This window comes from Rhipicephalus sanguineus, chromosome 11 (assembly GCF_013339695.2).
Source record: "Rhipicephalus sanguineus isolate Rsan-2018 chromosome 11, BIME_Rsan_1.4, whole genome shotgun sequence".
Classification (NCBI taxonomy): domain Eukaryota; kingdom Metazoa; phylum Arthropoda; class Arachnida; order Ixodida; family Ixodidae; genus Rhipicephalus; species Rhipicephalus sanguineus.
The window spans coordinates 52,141,309-52,158,033 of NC_051186.1; the positions used below are offsets into that span (position 1 = coordinate 52,141,309).

Below are 16,725 nucleotides of genomic sequence, written 5' to 3' on the forward strand. Positions count from 1 at the left end.
TAAGAGTTACATGCGACAGCGATATCTGCGCGCATACACAGACGCACACGAACGTACACACACACACCGCCGCCGACACCGGAATTACTGCGAAACGGGTTCTTCCATGCTGTAGCGCTAAAACGACAAGCGATACCAAAACGAAAGTGGCCATGGCGCGACCGACCCTTAGCTAATTCGCAGGCGACAAGCGTGCGCTCATCGCTTTCGCGTTCAAATTCGCCTACATGCGGCCTGCGCTTAAATAAGAACGTATCATTCACATCACTGTCGTATCGTGGGAACTTCAGAATGCAAAAAGACGTGCCCACCAAAATGTTGCCTACCATCGGCTAGGTGAAAACGTCTACAGCATTATCATTACCGCAATTTAGTTTTCCAGCAACGTGATGCTCTTAAGACAGCGCTCGACCGCAGAAGATAGCTATGCAGTGCAGACGACGACGAAATGTATTTCCTTTAGAAAGAAGCATGGCGCGCTCCGGTCCAGGCGGCCGTGGGAGAAACGAGCGCCAAAAGAAAGAATGAGAAGCACGGCAAATCACGTACTCGGCACAATACATGTGTCATATGGCACTTATGTAGCGGCCGTGGTCATGGGATATGAACGCGCCGCGCCATACGAAGTCGCCTAAGCACGCTGCTTGGCTCTATCTCGACGGTAATATGCTACAGAGAACAACACTCACTGTGTAAAGCCCGATTAACAATACATAACAGCGTACCTTGATTCCAGTCACCACGTGCACAATGTCCAGTGTGCATTTTTCCAAACACATCTGCGGCTGTGAACGGCGCGGCGAGCGCGGCATCATCCGCAAGGGGGTAGGAGAAGAGCGCCGCGTCGCGGCGCGCAGCTGAACTACCTCAATTACATTTTTTCAAAGGGGCGCGCGCCGAATGGGACGGCCGGAGCAACACCGCCGCGCGCCCCGATCCAGGTGGCCGTGTTTCGCTGTAAAAAATTCCACGTATTGCCGAAGTGTGGCAGCACATGCCAAGCAAGAGAAATGATCAAAAAAGGTGCGCGTTTTAAACATACAGGCAATGCCGTACATGTACGGCGAAAACACTCAAAGGGTTAACCTACCTATCACACAGGGCTGTGCAGTATCACGATGCAAGAGTATTGCGAAAGTATCCTAGAGATATCATTGAGTATCTGCATTTCTGTACCGGGATACATTTGACAAATGTATGTGTATCTCAGTAGTGAAATATTTTTACGATGTATCACTGCGAGATACTGTGATACTGTGCAGGACACGGGAATCTCGTTACCTTTTTTTTTTGTTGGAAATAAGCTGACGTGTTTCCAAGGGGGAAAGAATATTTAGAGCGAACACAATTATGGCTGGGATCTGTAAAAAAAAAATGCCTCCGAGATCTTGACAAAAACACAACATGCGCGCCGCACCACCCGCGTGCAGGTTTCGCGCCGCCTCTGAGAGATCGCGTGACGACACCGCGCACCAATATAAAGCACCAGCGGCAACAGAAATGCAAGTCTAATCGACGCCACCGGGCTAAAATGACTGACGAAGATTGGGCGAATAATGCTAAGCGCAAACGCATTGCCCGCCAGGGTCCTCAGCATCGCGAAGCCTAAAATACCCGTCGACAACTTGGTTACAACTATGGCTCTGTGTTCTCTGATAAATCCGAAAAATCCCGATAAACACTCGCCGGTAAAAATTTTAACAACTCGGATTTATCCGATAAACTCGGATTGTAACAACCAATATGACCCTTTTCCGTTCTTTATCGAAAGGGCTTGTTCTAAGATGTCATTGATACATCGGCCGGTTTGGCTGATTAAACATTACCTCACGTCAACAGTATCTTGTAGACCTCACCCGTCGCGCATTTAACAAAGGGCTTGTTGTGCGCGGAGTCAGAGACGTCAACGTACCCCAGGGAGCCTGAGATGACATTTTGAGCTTCCTGCTCTTAGGACCCTCATGACAGACTGGCTTGCAAGTAGTTCAGCAGTACGTGTGAAAAAGTATCACTTGGTATGTTTATATAAACCGCTCTTCAGAAAGTTGAAAAGGCCTTATACGAGGTATAGTTGTGCTGTGCTCCGATTCATATTCCTACATGCAAAAGGTTCACAGGGACCTGCAACTCTCCAGCCCCAAATTTCTGGCACTTCGAAGATCCGTGCCACCTATATATTTATCACTGCTCTGGAGAATGGAATTAAGACGAGCTCAATTAAGATAGTTCACGATTTTGTTGTGCACTTTCCTGCGCCGTTTAAGTCGTGGCGAGAGCTGCGCCATTAGTTTGGACTTGTGTGTGTGGCCATGTGCATGACCATCATCTAGTCGCTGAAGGCTGTATGTCCGTCTAGGCGGTTCTCTTATTATGAAGCTTTAGAAGATGCTCTGGACTATTGGCGTACCATTTTGTCTTCCTTGAGAAGCGACGACGCCAATGGAATGAAGTGTAAGACGCTCAAAACTCTGGTTTCATCGCTTGAAGTTGTGCATGACATGCTGATTAAGTTGAGGTTTCTTAAGACGAATTCGTGTGCTTTGCTCTCAATCATTAAGGATCTTGAGGCAGAGAGTACCCTGGCACACCAGGTTTACCCCATACTGTGTATTCGTCTTCTGGCTCTCCCTGTTTCTAGCGCAAACGTTGAAAGGACATTTTTATAGCTCAGAATCTGAGACACCTTGTATAGTATCCGTGCGGCTGTTACAACAAGCTTTAAGGTTGTATACGCAAAAACATAGGTGTTTTGTATTCAACTATTTGTGCTTGTATGTATATGTGTTGGTGCGTTCAAACCTTACAGACAATTGAAATACGCTTGTGTTCTGACGTTTTCGTGTCAAACCTTCCAGACAATTGAAATACGCTTGTGTTCTGACGTTTTCGTGTTGAGATATAATTTCATTCAAGATTTCGTAGTATTGAAAATAACGCAAAATTAAACTCCGAATTTGGGAGAATTGGAGATTTACGATAAATAAACTCCGATAAACGCCGAGTTTCCGCAAAAAAAAAAAACTCCGAAAAAAAAAACCTCCGAATATGAAGAAAAATAAACTCCGAAAACATGGAGCCCGAGTTGCAACCCAGATGAGCATCAAGTTTGGCTAGTTGGTTGACGTTCATTTTGTAATGGTTTTTAAATGACCTGTAGAATGAACAACAGAAGAAGTGAAGACCGCACACTGCGCACGTGCTGTCTTCCCATCTTCTGTCCGAAGGTGGTAGGTTCGGTCACTGCCGGTGGCAAGTTGGCTTTTCGTCTACTTGACTGTCTTCACACCTATATGATAATAACTAGAATACACTTAAAAGAGCTCAATTAACGTCCCCTCTATCTTCCTTGGCCTCATTATCTGTTGGTTTTCATTATCTATTGTATAGTAATGTGGCGTAATGTGCACTAAGCCATAAGTGCATTGGCCATTGTAACAAGTTTCACCCAGTAAATAGTTTACCATTCTTCTAGCGAAAGTAACTTCGTCGACATGACAGTATCCATTGACAGTGGAAAATTACAGACGACGCTCTACAGAAAGCCAACAGATATCCAGCAGTACCTAAATTACTGTCGTCATAATGCGCGGCTCTACAAGCGAGGAATATTTTTTCGGACAGGCGAGGCGTATTAGAAGGATCTGTAACCACGACGGTGACTAAGTTCAACACTTGAGTAATCTAAAGGCTACCTTGGTTGAAAGGAATTACCCGCATTACGAGTTAAACAAGGCCGACAGCGAAGCGCGTAAATTAGAAAATAAACACTATAGAAAAGACCCTCCAAGATAGTTCAACGAGCCACTCGCATTTATAAAAGATACTCAAATGTGCTCCCAAAATCCGTAAGTATTATCGAATATTAGCAAGCAACGACCTCCTTGGAAAAGCGATTCCCGAAGTAACAAGGGTCCTTTATTGACGTAGTGAAATTAAATTAAAGGACATGTTCGTGCATGCATAAGTAAACCCTCATTCCAACTCCCACATAACAGCTTGTTCTCGCTAAGATGCAAGACATGGAAACACCTTCAAAACGACGTTATGGTTAAGGCCATCGGAAGTGATTACATCCATGATGTAAAATATACTTTTGGCTCCACAGTCCACTAGTTAAAAAGTTGTTTACATGCTCCAGTGTTCACATTGTCATAGCAGTACATTGGTGAAACAGGACAACGCATTAATGTCACATTAAGCGGACATTGCACGCCACGGTGAAGAAAGTGCCGAAAGCACTGACAGTGCGTTTTAATGTTGGCAGGTCGCAAATTCGATGAACCTAAATTTTATATACTTTATTCAAACTTACGGTCTCCGATAGACAGAGAATACAGATAGTCGTATCTAAATTAATACACTCCAGCCAAAAGTGGCTTATGGATCAGCCCGATATATCAGGTACCTAATGACAACCATTGCAACGCATGCCTCATATCTAAGAATTTTTAGCCGTTATGACCCCGAAATTCTCATTCTTGGTTACTACTCACGTGTGATGTATAGTTATTTCTGTTTTTATTTAATTTTTGCTGAAAACAGTGGGCGCGCTGATTGATGTATCAGCGAAATACTACACCCCCATGCAGTTTCTACCTTGTAGATGGAATCAAAATCGCCATACAAGTTGTGTGCCTCTCTTCTACCTTGTTTTCTCTTTTAACAGCGAAGCTTTTAAAGCTGGCTTTAAGACGTCCGTTAACGAAACACCCCTGCTGCGCCGTTGCTAAAAATAGCTAAGCCGCCGCCGCGCTGGGGAGCAGCCGCCGCCGAACCGTCACCATAGTAACCGCGACAGTTTCTTGCACGTGGCTCAGGGACAGCGATTTCAACACATTCAGAGTGACAAGCCATGCGCGTATTTCGGATCCGCCAGCAACATAATATACGTAAGCTGCATAATATATGTTTCTTGCGCGGAAAGTTCTATCGCACATAAAAATTTACAACTCTGTGGTTTGACACTCTCGCCTGACTAGTTTATCTTTGGAATACCATGCAAAAAGAATAGGGGGAACAAAGAATCCTAGTTACAATCACACGTGAACACAATTTAATGATAAGATATCACGGATGGTTTACGTCCTCATCGGAGAAATCAACGTGTAAGTTTTATTAAAACGCAACAATTACAGCGCTATAGCGATGTTCAAGACGATGCCCTGGCCTGGAGAGATGGCAGGCAGGACATCAAGAAGTGGGTTCCAAACCCAAACCATTTCTAGTACATCACATTGCCAGAAGCAGTTTCATCAGCGCTGTCCATTCTGCGCAGCTTTCCGAGAAGCTCTCGAAGTGAGGCTGACCTGGCTTTTCCGAGGGCGTTCTTCGGCAGTGCGTCGGCGAAGTAGACTCCACCGTGCAGGTGCATGCAGGAGGGCTTTCGTTCTGCGTGATTGAGTAAGCATGATGCCAAAATTAACATTACGCAGAGAAGCCGCAACACCGGATAAGCGAACACAAGAAGAGTAGAAATAATCCTGGAATATTAAACATGTGCCATATGTAGTGAGGCACAGCTGACTGTTAGGCATGCGCTGAGGAAACTTGTGTAACTTATTAAATGCGAAGCATTTCTTAGCGAACCCAAGGCACTTTGAGCATTTCTATCCACGATCGATCTATCTAGCCGCCTACGTCTTGGTGCTCTCGTGATCGCCCCCTTAACTTAGTATAGACCGAAATTGGCCCATGGGAGGGTATAGGATTTGACGAATACGACTTGTCAGGTCATGACATCAATAACATGAAGATCTTATCGCGTACGTCGTCAAACCCTTTCCTCCAGACACGTTTGGCACATACCACGGGGCGTGGTATGCGGGTAAGCCCGTAGTCAGGAATTTTTTTCGGGGGGGGGGGACATTTGCTGAAGACCTTGACTATTGTAGAAAAGCACCTATCTTCATTACTTATTTTCGGTAAAACATCCCCCTCCATAAGAATTTCGAGGGGGGGGGGTGGCGGGCCCCTAGGGCACCCCCCCCCCCCGGCTACGGGCCTGTATACGCGTATGCGCCACAGGTGATATTAACAGTTTACATCTCCCCAGGAAGGGCAGGAACAGACATGGGTAATTTAAATGCAAGAGCGTTAAGAAAAACAGACATCGGCAGCGTTGACCCGATGAATGCAAAGAATAGGAATCAGAATCCCAGCAGGAATCGAACCCAAGCATTCTGCGTGGCATGTCAGGTATTCTGCCACAGAGCCACGCCAGGTCTGGAAAGTGCTTTAAGAAAAGACCATATCCAGGCGTAATGTCGGTGCAACGTCAATTATTGTAGCGCTGGCTATCTAATTTTAAAACGAAACAAAAACACTACATATGTACTCCTATGATACAGGCGTCATGTCGCGTTAACGTCAGTTGTCGTTCCAGTGTTTGGATCCGCTTTTATATCGTGTAATCAACATTACATTTGTGTTCCTATGATTTAAGCAATACTCAAGCGTTGCTCGACTCCGGAGGAATACGCTGACAAAAGTTACGTATGATATACTCACATCATCGCACCGTAGCGTGCACTTTGTTTCGATAACACAAACCTTTGTGCTCTAACGTGAGTGCTGATACTACGTCTGACCGTAAGTCACCATTTAAACGTAGTGTACGTAGTCGGCGTGCCTCGTAAGCCTACGATGTGCACACAACTCCTACATTTACAAAAACTCGTCGATCCACCTCGTAACGCTTGGCTCAAAGCCAAAAAAAAATATGCAGCGTAGAACTGCTGGCTACCTCCTTCGCATGAAACCGATTCCCACAAGGCGTGGGGTCTGTCAATTTTTTTGTATTCTCACCGGCCACGTGACGCTTCAGGTCATCGGCGAGTTGACGGTCCTGCGAATATCCTGGCTTAGTGATGACCACGGCAGCCGGGAACTCGTCACCGTCCGGCACGGGTACGCCTATTACGGCTACCTCTTGCACGGCAGTATGTTCTATTAGGCAGTGTTCTATAGTAACTGGAGACACTCTCCTCCTCTGGCACAGCATCATTGTCTTGAGGCGACCACATAAAAAGAGTCTCCCATCGTGGTCGTAGTAACCGAGGTCACCTGCGATGAGAATGGATGAATAAATTGACAGTTATTCAATCGTGTCGTCAATTTGAGCCGCATCTCACCGGATCACCAGATAAAATATGTATTACATCGACACCTTCCCTGAGCTAAGCCGTTTGAGTAAAAATAACTTGCAAGGTTCTTCATGCAATCGCCTAAGATGACTCGAAGGCGAAAGCCATCTCCTTTTTCATCTCTGTTCATGTATTGATCCTTCCGTCCCTCCGAAAGCTTTCTGCGCCTAAAGTCGTGTTGCACCGCCTCCAAGATCGGAGGCATTGCAGGCTTTCTGCACCTCAGATTGTTTTGCACAGCCTCAGTGATCAGCCCGACTTTGACCAAGCGACGATAGCGTGCGATGAAGTCACCATATAATGTCATGTTATGACATGATCATGACATCACAATAGCGCAAAAATTCTGGCGATGGTTGACGTGAGTGATCGCGTAACGTTACACCGAGATCATGTGACTTTTGGTGCAAAGACAGCACACACACACACACACACTCTCTCTTTAGTATATCACGTGACTTTTGACCGATATTTATTACTTAGTTTTGTTGCATCATTCGTGTTGGTGCCGACGCGTGTTGCGCGATGTATCTTCAGGTCTCGCCGAATCTCGAAGACGCCGCCGACGCCGACGGTCAATTTCCGCGTTTGATGAGGCATCCAAGGCGTTCTGCTTATTATCCGCGTGTTGACATAAATGGCAATTAATTAGGCTTGTGCGAATATTCGAGCTCTTCCAATATTGGAACGAATATTACAGTATTCGAAATGAACGAATAGGTGTATATGAGTCCGCATGTAACCCTCCTGTAAAGGTGGTTTCACTGCAGTGGAGGGGTGCTATGCCGTGAATGCACCTTTCCAGGAAGAGTCCGCACTGCCGCGAAGCCCCCTTTCAAGGTTAAATGAACAGATTTTTAAGTTTAAAAGCTTGTTATACCAGCTTATATGCTCCAAGTATAGTAAATTTTAAAACGTCACATATTTTACAGGTTATCACCTGCATTCTACTGAAAGCCAAATCCTGCTACTATTCAAGGTTGCTTCCACTTCCTTTTAACCAAAAAGAATGACATTTGCACATGCCTTGTTACAATTTGGAAACATTGTGCCGGTTGGTTGGGTCATGACAAATACGATCATTTTTCTTTTTAATATGTGACATATACTATTCGAATTCTATTCGAAATTATTCGACCAAAATCACTATTTGCTTCGAATTCGCTTCGAACCTAAAATTTGCTATTCGCACAAGCCTACAATTAATCAACTGCATGCGACACTCCTTTAAAGCTCACCTACCTACACATATACCGTTCATGGTAGCGGATACGCAGAAAAGGCACGCAACTATTCACCGTCTACCGATAGACCTCGGACTTGATTCCATGCTCCGAGTTCTGTACTGAGACTAACAATAGCACAATATATTAAGGTCTCACAATCAAACGAAGTGCCTCCAAATAGTTTTGTGTAGTGGCGTAGCCAGGGGTGGCACAGCGGGTCCATGCCCCCCTCCCCCCCCCCCCGAATTTTTTTTTGCGCTATGGCATACAGAGCACAAACTGACACTCGACCACATCCCCCTGCCCGGCTCCCACTTCACATCAACGTGGTGCCTCCATCCCCCACCCCCCGCCCCCGAAAAAAAATTTCTGCCTACGCCCCTGGTTTCGTGCATCTCTGACTGACGAAAAAAACTTGGAGGACACTTGAGCTTCGCTTTCGAGAGTAGGAGACGATAGCGTAATCGTGTCGTGTTCGTATCTCCTTCCCAATAGCTAGCCTGTCTTCGTTTCTCGGTCACCTAAAGCGTGCCGCAAGGAAAGCCAAAGTGTGGACGCCCTCCGGCTCCTATATCCATGCATGCGGCGCGACGCAACACGGCGGAGCTAGGGTGGCTAGAATAGCGGAGCGATGCCGTTTAAACCAGAGCTCTTCAGTCATACCAGTTGCGAAACTGAGTTCCAAAATCCGGACATGCCAATGGCCGATTCCGCGGCGGCTTGCAGATTGTCGCGCCATCTGGGCGCAGCCATACAAAACACAAACACGCAGATGCTCTATGCGGCGCTCGCGGCTGCGCAACGTTAGATATCGCGTATATTAGTTTATTTTTTTGGTCAACAGCTGAAGCTACAATCAGCAGACCTCCGCGATTTCGGTCAATGGCCAGTTCACATTTTGATACACGGGGCCTATGGTGAGTTTCGCAACTGGTATGATTGAAGAACTCTGGTTCAAAGCGCGCCCTTGGGCCCTCTGTGCCATCTCGCTGGTGTTAGTCAAGCCTCTAGCTGCCACGCTGAAGCACCTCCGAGATGTGCGTACCACCAACGGTAAACGGTGTATATAAATAGCTCGCCGTTAGTATGCTAGATGATGTATGCCTGGTAGCCGAGCAGCTATGCACTTCGCGCCACGGAGCGAGGGGTTGCAGGTTTGAATCTCGGGTCCACTCCAACCATATCTTTTGTGTTATTTCTTTATTTGCATCTTTCACGATTTTGCGCTCACGAACAACGCTGATTTTTCGCTGACAAGCAACGACGTCGGCAGCGGCAACGGAATTTCTGCGAAACGAGCGCTACCGCGTTACAATACGCGAGTTCACTTAATATTTCTTCTAACCAATTTACTTAAGTAGACAAAGACATGTGATATTCTATGATGTTTCCATAACGGTATAAAGCCTCCCTGAGGAAAGTGACAAAATTCCAATAAAGAAGGGTGTAAGGCAGGAGACACGATCACCCGAACGATATTGGGGAGATCACCTCGCGCTTGCAGGACGTTTTCAGGGCCCTAGATTGGGAAGAGTTAGGGATCGATACGAGTTGATGGAGAGTGCCTTAGTAATCTGCGATTCGCTGATGAAGTTGCACTGAGGAGTAACTCAGGGGACTAATTACAGCTCATGTTTACTGAACTGGACATGGAAAGCAGAGCGGTAGGTCTGAAAATTAATATGCAGAAAACTAAAGTAATACGCAAGTCTCGGAAGAGAACATCACTTTGCGATAGGTAGCGAGGCACTGGAAGGTGTAAAGGAATACGAGGACAGGTAGTGACCGCGGATCCGAACCATAAAGCTGAAGAGTGGGAAGGAGCACATTCGGCAGGCATTCTCAAGTCATGAATTTACCACTATCCCTCAAAAGGAAAGTATATAACAGCTGCATCTTACCGGTTCTTACCTACGGAAAAGAAACCTGAAGGCTTACAAAGAGGGTTCAACTTAAATTGAGGACGACGCAGCGAGCAATGGAAAGGAAAATGATTGGTGTAGCTTTAAGGTACACGTACGAAGAGAGCAGAGTGGGTAAGGGAAATAACGGGTGTTAACAACATCATAGTCGAAATCAAGAAGAAAAAATGGGCGTGGACAGGACATGCAGCGCGTAGGCAAAATAGCCGCTGGTCATTAAGAGTAACAAGCTGGATTCCAAGAGAAGGCAAACGCGCGAAGGGGTGACAGAAAGTTAGGTGGGCAGATGAGATTAAGAAGTTTGCGGGTATAACGTGGCAGCAGCGAGCACAGGACCGGGTTGATTGGCGGAGCATGGGAGAGGCCTTTTGCCCTGCAGTGCGCGCAGTCAGCCTGCTGCTGCAGCTGCTGATGATTAAGCCTGTATAGTGTATCTTATCACACTTTCTCTTTTTGTATATTTCTGCGTTCTTTTTTATCCACACAGGCACTTAGCTACCATTACCGCACATTACGTTTTGACTAGTCATGTCCAACCATGGGCGAGATAAATGAGATGGCGAGAGTAAGAGAATCGACGAGAAAGCTGCAGCTCTAGAACTGTGCATATTTCGGTACTGAAATCGGGAGACCACCGTACGAGGTACGCGCCGTGGTAACTTAGATGATAACTATTCGTACTGCTAAGCCTGAGGACACACGTTCCATTGGCGGCCACGGCGGCCGTATTTCGATAGGGGCAAAACGCGAGCCATACATGCATTCACATGCACGTTAAACAACCGCAGGCGGTGGAAATTAATCCCAGGTGGTTTATATTTATCATCAGCAATCGGTCAATATTTATCAATTTCTTGTTGCTTTCCTAGTTCTCAAGGTTTCCTTCACAAAAAAAGCCAAGAAGTTCAAGACGCTGACAAACTGCAAGTGTCCGCCTGTAAAGAAGCAAATTATGAAGACTGTACAACTAGCATCAGATCACTAAATGAATATCTGGCAGGCATTTACCAGTATGTATCCACCCTTGTTCATCTGTGATGGTGGCCGTAGCTTCAGGATGCCCGCAGTACCCAAGTGCAGCGTACGGTGTATCAAAGAGCACCTCTCCGCACTGCATGGGTCCGAGTACCTTGCTGCTCTCTGGGTCGATTATCTGTGAGGTAATGAAGTGGATGACGTTAACACAAAGCATGGGCGTGTGTTAAAAAGATTTAAATGTCTGTTGAAAGGTAAAGCTCTGGGCTGGGTGCTGTATAACCAATATGTACAGAGATTACAAAACGAAATGTAGTATAGATGCTTTGGTAGTTGTCCTTACTACTTCCCTTTGATAGGGCTGTCTGTTCCGCTTAGTCTAACTTCCGAATTTTTCCTCAAATTGTGATACGTCGCTTGGATTCATAACATTGCTCGTAAGTTCCGTTAAATGATAAGTGTTCGCTTTAATACGCGCTGTCTTCGAAGTGAAGTTTTATTTGAACAAATATTGCCAAATATCTTTTGAATATCACCTTCAGTGGCGGTGTGCACAATTGTACTAATCGAACTTAGAGGCTTGTCACGCGCGTGTTGTTACAAACGGCTTAAAACATGACGAGCATATTTGTACAAGCTTCCTGAGTGGACAACTATGGGAAACGTGCATCACCTACAGGTGGCGCAACAGTCTACTGCACGAATGCGCTGCCAGCGCCACGAGTGACCACTTGCGGCCACTCCATTTTCAACTGGCGTGCCACGAACCGTCGTCTCTCCGTCTGCTACGCCCACGTTGCATGCAAGTGCGTTCGCGTGAAGGCAACAAATTTGATAAAACGGCTACGCTTTCAGAAAGTTGGCAGTGCAGGATTCTTTTAGGGCCTCAGACGAAGAGAAAGGACAAATTATACGGAATCAATCATGTTTTCGATGTGACAGAAAGCATGGACGTGCGACGGAATGTTTTGAAAGGGCGATTCGTGCGGCCGGCCAGCGTAAACCTCAAAGCATAGGCCGTCACTGTCGATTTCTGTATGCCTTCTTTCTTGTCATTTCGCCTGCTCATTGTTGAGCAAACGATGACATTTGTGTCTGTCGTGTGTTAGACCACCCCTTGCGATGCGCGCAAGTATAACGTACGCTCGCCGAACTGCACGTGTTGCATTTAGTGGCAGTTCCGTAAAGTTTTCCGTGCTCTAGTTCAGCTTCGTTCGCAGACGTTGCTCGGGCTGCATGAGTCATTGAATAACCTTGTCGCGTGCTAGCTTTGCATGTGATATCTAAGCTGTCACGTAGCGCAATAGAATGGCGTGGCGCGGCTTTGCTTGCACGCACAGTGATGTTAAGGTTAGCAGCAGTACAAGGTGAATACATTTAAAAATTCTAGCGGCCCGCTACGTATTTTGCCAGGCATGAGGGGCTTCTTCGTAACTGTTCCTGCTTACGAACTGCGCAGTCTGCAAACTGCGCCTCCAGACGAACTGCGGTACGGTGGAAAAAAAAAATCACAGCATATCCACGGGGTGAATGATGATGAGTGGGGCGAAGCTCCGGAGGGAATCATCGGTAAACCGTGAAACTCTTCCATGAAATTCGCCCAGTACATCATATAGAGAGTGAAACACCATGTATATATTAAACATCAAACTTTTATTGTACTGTTGGTTTACGGGGTTCCCTTCATTATCACTGCTTTGTGATCAGTGAAATGCAGGGAAAGTGTCCGCTCCCGAGCGAAAGAGAAAGCGCGCCAAGAGCGACCTGTGAGAATTAACGGCAAGGCCAGAGGGAAGACACGACGCGCGTAGCATTCCTCTTCGCGTTCCACGACGCGAAGTCGGTAGCATGCCCAACGAAAGCCAACGGAACGCGATCGTGCAAGTGCTCCGGCTTCGCATCGCCTCACGGTCCCATTTAGCCAAACATCTTGCTCAAGGTGTGCTTTGCGTTTTTTGTAGAAATAATTTCTTTATCATGTGCATTAAGACGAAAATTTGAAAGCTCACTAGAGTACTGTTTTTTTTTTGCGGTCATAATGTCAAACAGTAAGCACCAACTAGGCCAAACGCAAGTTCTCCTCACTAGAGTATATCGCCCGCAAAGTATGTCTTTTAGTGTGATTAAATCAAGGAACACTACGATGCCTTGTAAATTACGATATCTAGTGAATTGCTCATCTAGTGAGCAATTCATTAAACTAGAGCTGGCTACATACTACTACTACTACTACTACTGCAGAGAAGGGAACGACCCACACCCCAAGGAGCTTCGCCCCTAAAACAGCAACAGCGTACGAAGGCAAATTGCTCGATCTGTCGATGGCTTTCGCCAGACTGCAGGCTCGAGATCACACTGCCGGCTGCCACTCGGTTCCACCAGCAGTGTAAAAATATCAGTTAACTTGCACGGAGTGTAAATTCACAGCGAACTATAGCTACATGTACTTCACAAACGTGCCCGCAGGATCACTTGCTTTAAGCGGCGTAGACTAATGCAGCGTTCCCGCCTGTTTCTGAAGCATGGTCTAGGCGGAAAACTGAAAAAAAAAATCCACAGCATATCCACGGGGTGAATGATGATGAGTGGGGCGAAGCTCCGGAGGGAATCATCGGTAAACCGTGAATACTCCGAGTAATTCATCCAGTATATGATCAAGTAAACAAGTGAGGAACACCATGTATATATTAAACATCAAACTTTTATTGTACTGTTGGCTTACGTGGTCCCTTCATTACAACGGTCCCCCTAGCGTACGTCGCCGCACTAAATCGAACGATTGCCTTCCACCAATGACACGCGCCATATGTGAATCTTCCGTGAATTCTGCCCAGTACATCATCGACGTGAGATTGGGCGCGTTTATACTAAAGGGTCGATGAGAGTCATGGCGACTTGCAGCTCACTTTAATTTTACATGTACGCTGTTAATTTTTATTGTTTAATCATGCACAGGAGAAATCTCACACAGGCACTACCTTGGAGGTCAAAATCCAGTGCCTATATATACAGGGTGGTCAGTGAACGGTTGTGCAGCGCGAGCAGTCGTTCTTTTCAGTCAAGAATGTTCGTAGCGTCCTACGATGAAATAAACTTTTTCTAAACAAGAAACTCGCTAGCAGACGCTGCCCGTGTCGGCCTCGCGAGGCGAGAGAGAGAGGGGGGGGACTAGAGCACGCATCTGCAACGCAGCGAGCGCCTCTGCGCCATCTAGGGATCTTTCTGAGAACTAGAGGTGGCTACGACAGTGCCATCTAGTGAACACTCCAAGAACAAGGTGGCTACCTACTACTACTACTACTACCAGATACTACAGAGGAGGGACAGACCCACACCCAAAAGAGCTTCGCCCCTAAAACTTTGTTCGAGGTGCGAAGTTTACGACACAGCAATTGGCACGCGCAATTGCGAAGCACCGCTAACAACCTGACACGGCTCCGCTCATGAGTCGGCTGCTGCGCGGAGCATGCCAGTAGCTTTCGTTCACTCCTGCACCGCGGCGCCACCAGCTCAATGCACGTTCCCTATTGCTAATTTAATTTCATTTTGCCGCGTACGATTGCAGATGGCCCCTTTGCGGAAGAAACTGCCGCGCTCGACGAGCCAATCGACGTGCCCCGTTCCGGAAGCCACGCCAAATTTATACTTTTTGTTTGCTCGGAATTGATATAACTGATAACGAATTGCCCATGTGCTACGAGCGCGAAAGTTGATTATTTTTATGCAAAAATAGAACTAGAAGGATAAAGTTGTGTAAATTTGACATTACAGGCAAGCCCATAATGTTTCGCGCCTGAAAGAGATATCACTCTAATTAGCAATATTAAGAGTGATGTCTTAAATTCTCACATCATTTGGGATTACTACATTTCGGCATGTCACGAAGAGGCCACGCACGAAGAATGTCAGCTACATGATTCTGCATGGCAGCACAGTCATTTACGTGACTTGAAGTGGTCATTTTTAAGCAGCAGACACCATAGGATCCGTCCACACTTTGTGGAGGTATTTTCATGCAAGAAGTTTTAGTCATGGATCTCGTCGCTCGAAATTATTATTATTATTATTATTATTATTATTATTATTATTATTATTATTATTATTATTATTAGATATCTATACACAACCATAAAAGGTGACAGTGAATAAGGAGAGAGAAGACGGGCAACTGCAACCTAGAGGGGCACACGGCCTGCCTGCTCTTTAGAGAGGGGAGAACAAATAGAGAAAATGAAGATAGGAGAAAAAAAAGAGGAAATTAAATAGGAAATAATATAAAAGACAGACACTCAGACAGAAATAAGTAGAAACACGGAAAGAGGTCTACAAACGGGAAGCCAAATTCGCTTTTTTAAGGAATGTTAGCAGGACCCGATGGGCCTGGTAAGCCCTGTCTCAAGAATGACGAAAATAAAGTGAGACGCCGCGTTCGGCCAGCGAGATTACCTTCATCCTGGCACCAGGTATCGGAAAACCCACGTTATTACACGACTTATCTCCTTTCGGAGTAAGGGTCATGCATCCTCCCCCTTCGCTCATTCCGTAGCCGGTGCGAAGTTCGTCCAACTGGAAAGTACTGGTCAGTTCTTCTACCAGGCCTGGTGGGGGCATAGTGGCGATCACAGTAATTCTTCTGATTGCCTTTCTAAGAACTTCGCCCCAGTTTTGGGATGTTTTCATAAAGTCTAGTATCAGCCTTAGCCTCGGAAAGATGGAAACCATGACAACTGCCTGAAAGAGGTGCAAAAATTTGTTTGCTGATAAGTAGGCCGCGATTGGGTCAGACAAATATTCAATTTTCCAATCAACATTTTCATCGTGATTAATAAAACATTTCGTGTTATGAGCTAAGTAACTGAGTGAGCCGAAATTTCCAGTTTGTAATTTTTTTATTGATGCGTCGACCTGTCCTTTTTTATTTTTTTTTGCTACATATTCTCATGCTACCGCTTTTGTTTCGGGTTTTATCATTTGTTTTCTTTTTTCTGTTTGTGTAAGAAAAGTTCACCTTTACTAACGTTAAGGCCCAAACACACGTACGCGTTGCAGCGCGTCAACGCGTGACTTTTTGACGTGGCGCCGCGCCCTCTCCCCATGGAGAGGGAGGGCGCGCAGCTTCGCGTGCCCTCTCTCCCCCTAGGGAGAGGGCGCGGCGCCGCGTCAAAAAGTCACGCGTACGTGTGTTTGGGCCTTTAGGGCGCGTTCGTGGGCACTTCCACAAAATAAAGTATGAATGATTGAATGAATGATACGCATCAATAAAGCACCTAAGGGTTGTTTATGGGATGTTAAAGAATCAATTGATCGGTTATGTGATTGGTTACAATTTACTCACTGTAACATTAAGAAATATGGTCCAATACCTTACAGTCTTGTATTACGTCGAAGACGTCAAGAGATACAGCGTGGCAGGTCTTGCTGATCGCAATGGTAGATCCAAGACGCAACGCCTGAAGCCAC

At 46.1% G+C, this 16,725-nt stretch overlaps 1 protein-coding gene across 1 annotated transcript in view; it reads right to left on the reverse strand.

The window, feature by feature from the left end:
- Nucleotides 1–5,165: 5,165 nt before the first annotated feature.
- The window catches only part of LOC119375028 (luciferin 4-monooxygenase), a 77,483-nt gene continuing 65,923 nt past the window's right edge, over nt 5,166–16,725 (reverse strand). The window contains exon 4 of the mRNA XM_049411131.1: nt 5,166–5,388. Coding sequence (XP_049267088.1) covers nt 5,222–5,388 — 167 coding nt within the window. The 3' untranslated portion in view covers nt 5,166–5,221. The remainder of the gene's footprint in view (nt 5,389–16,725) is intronic.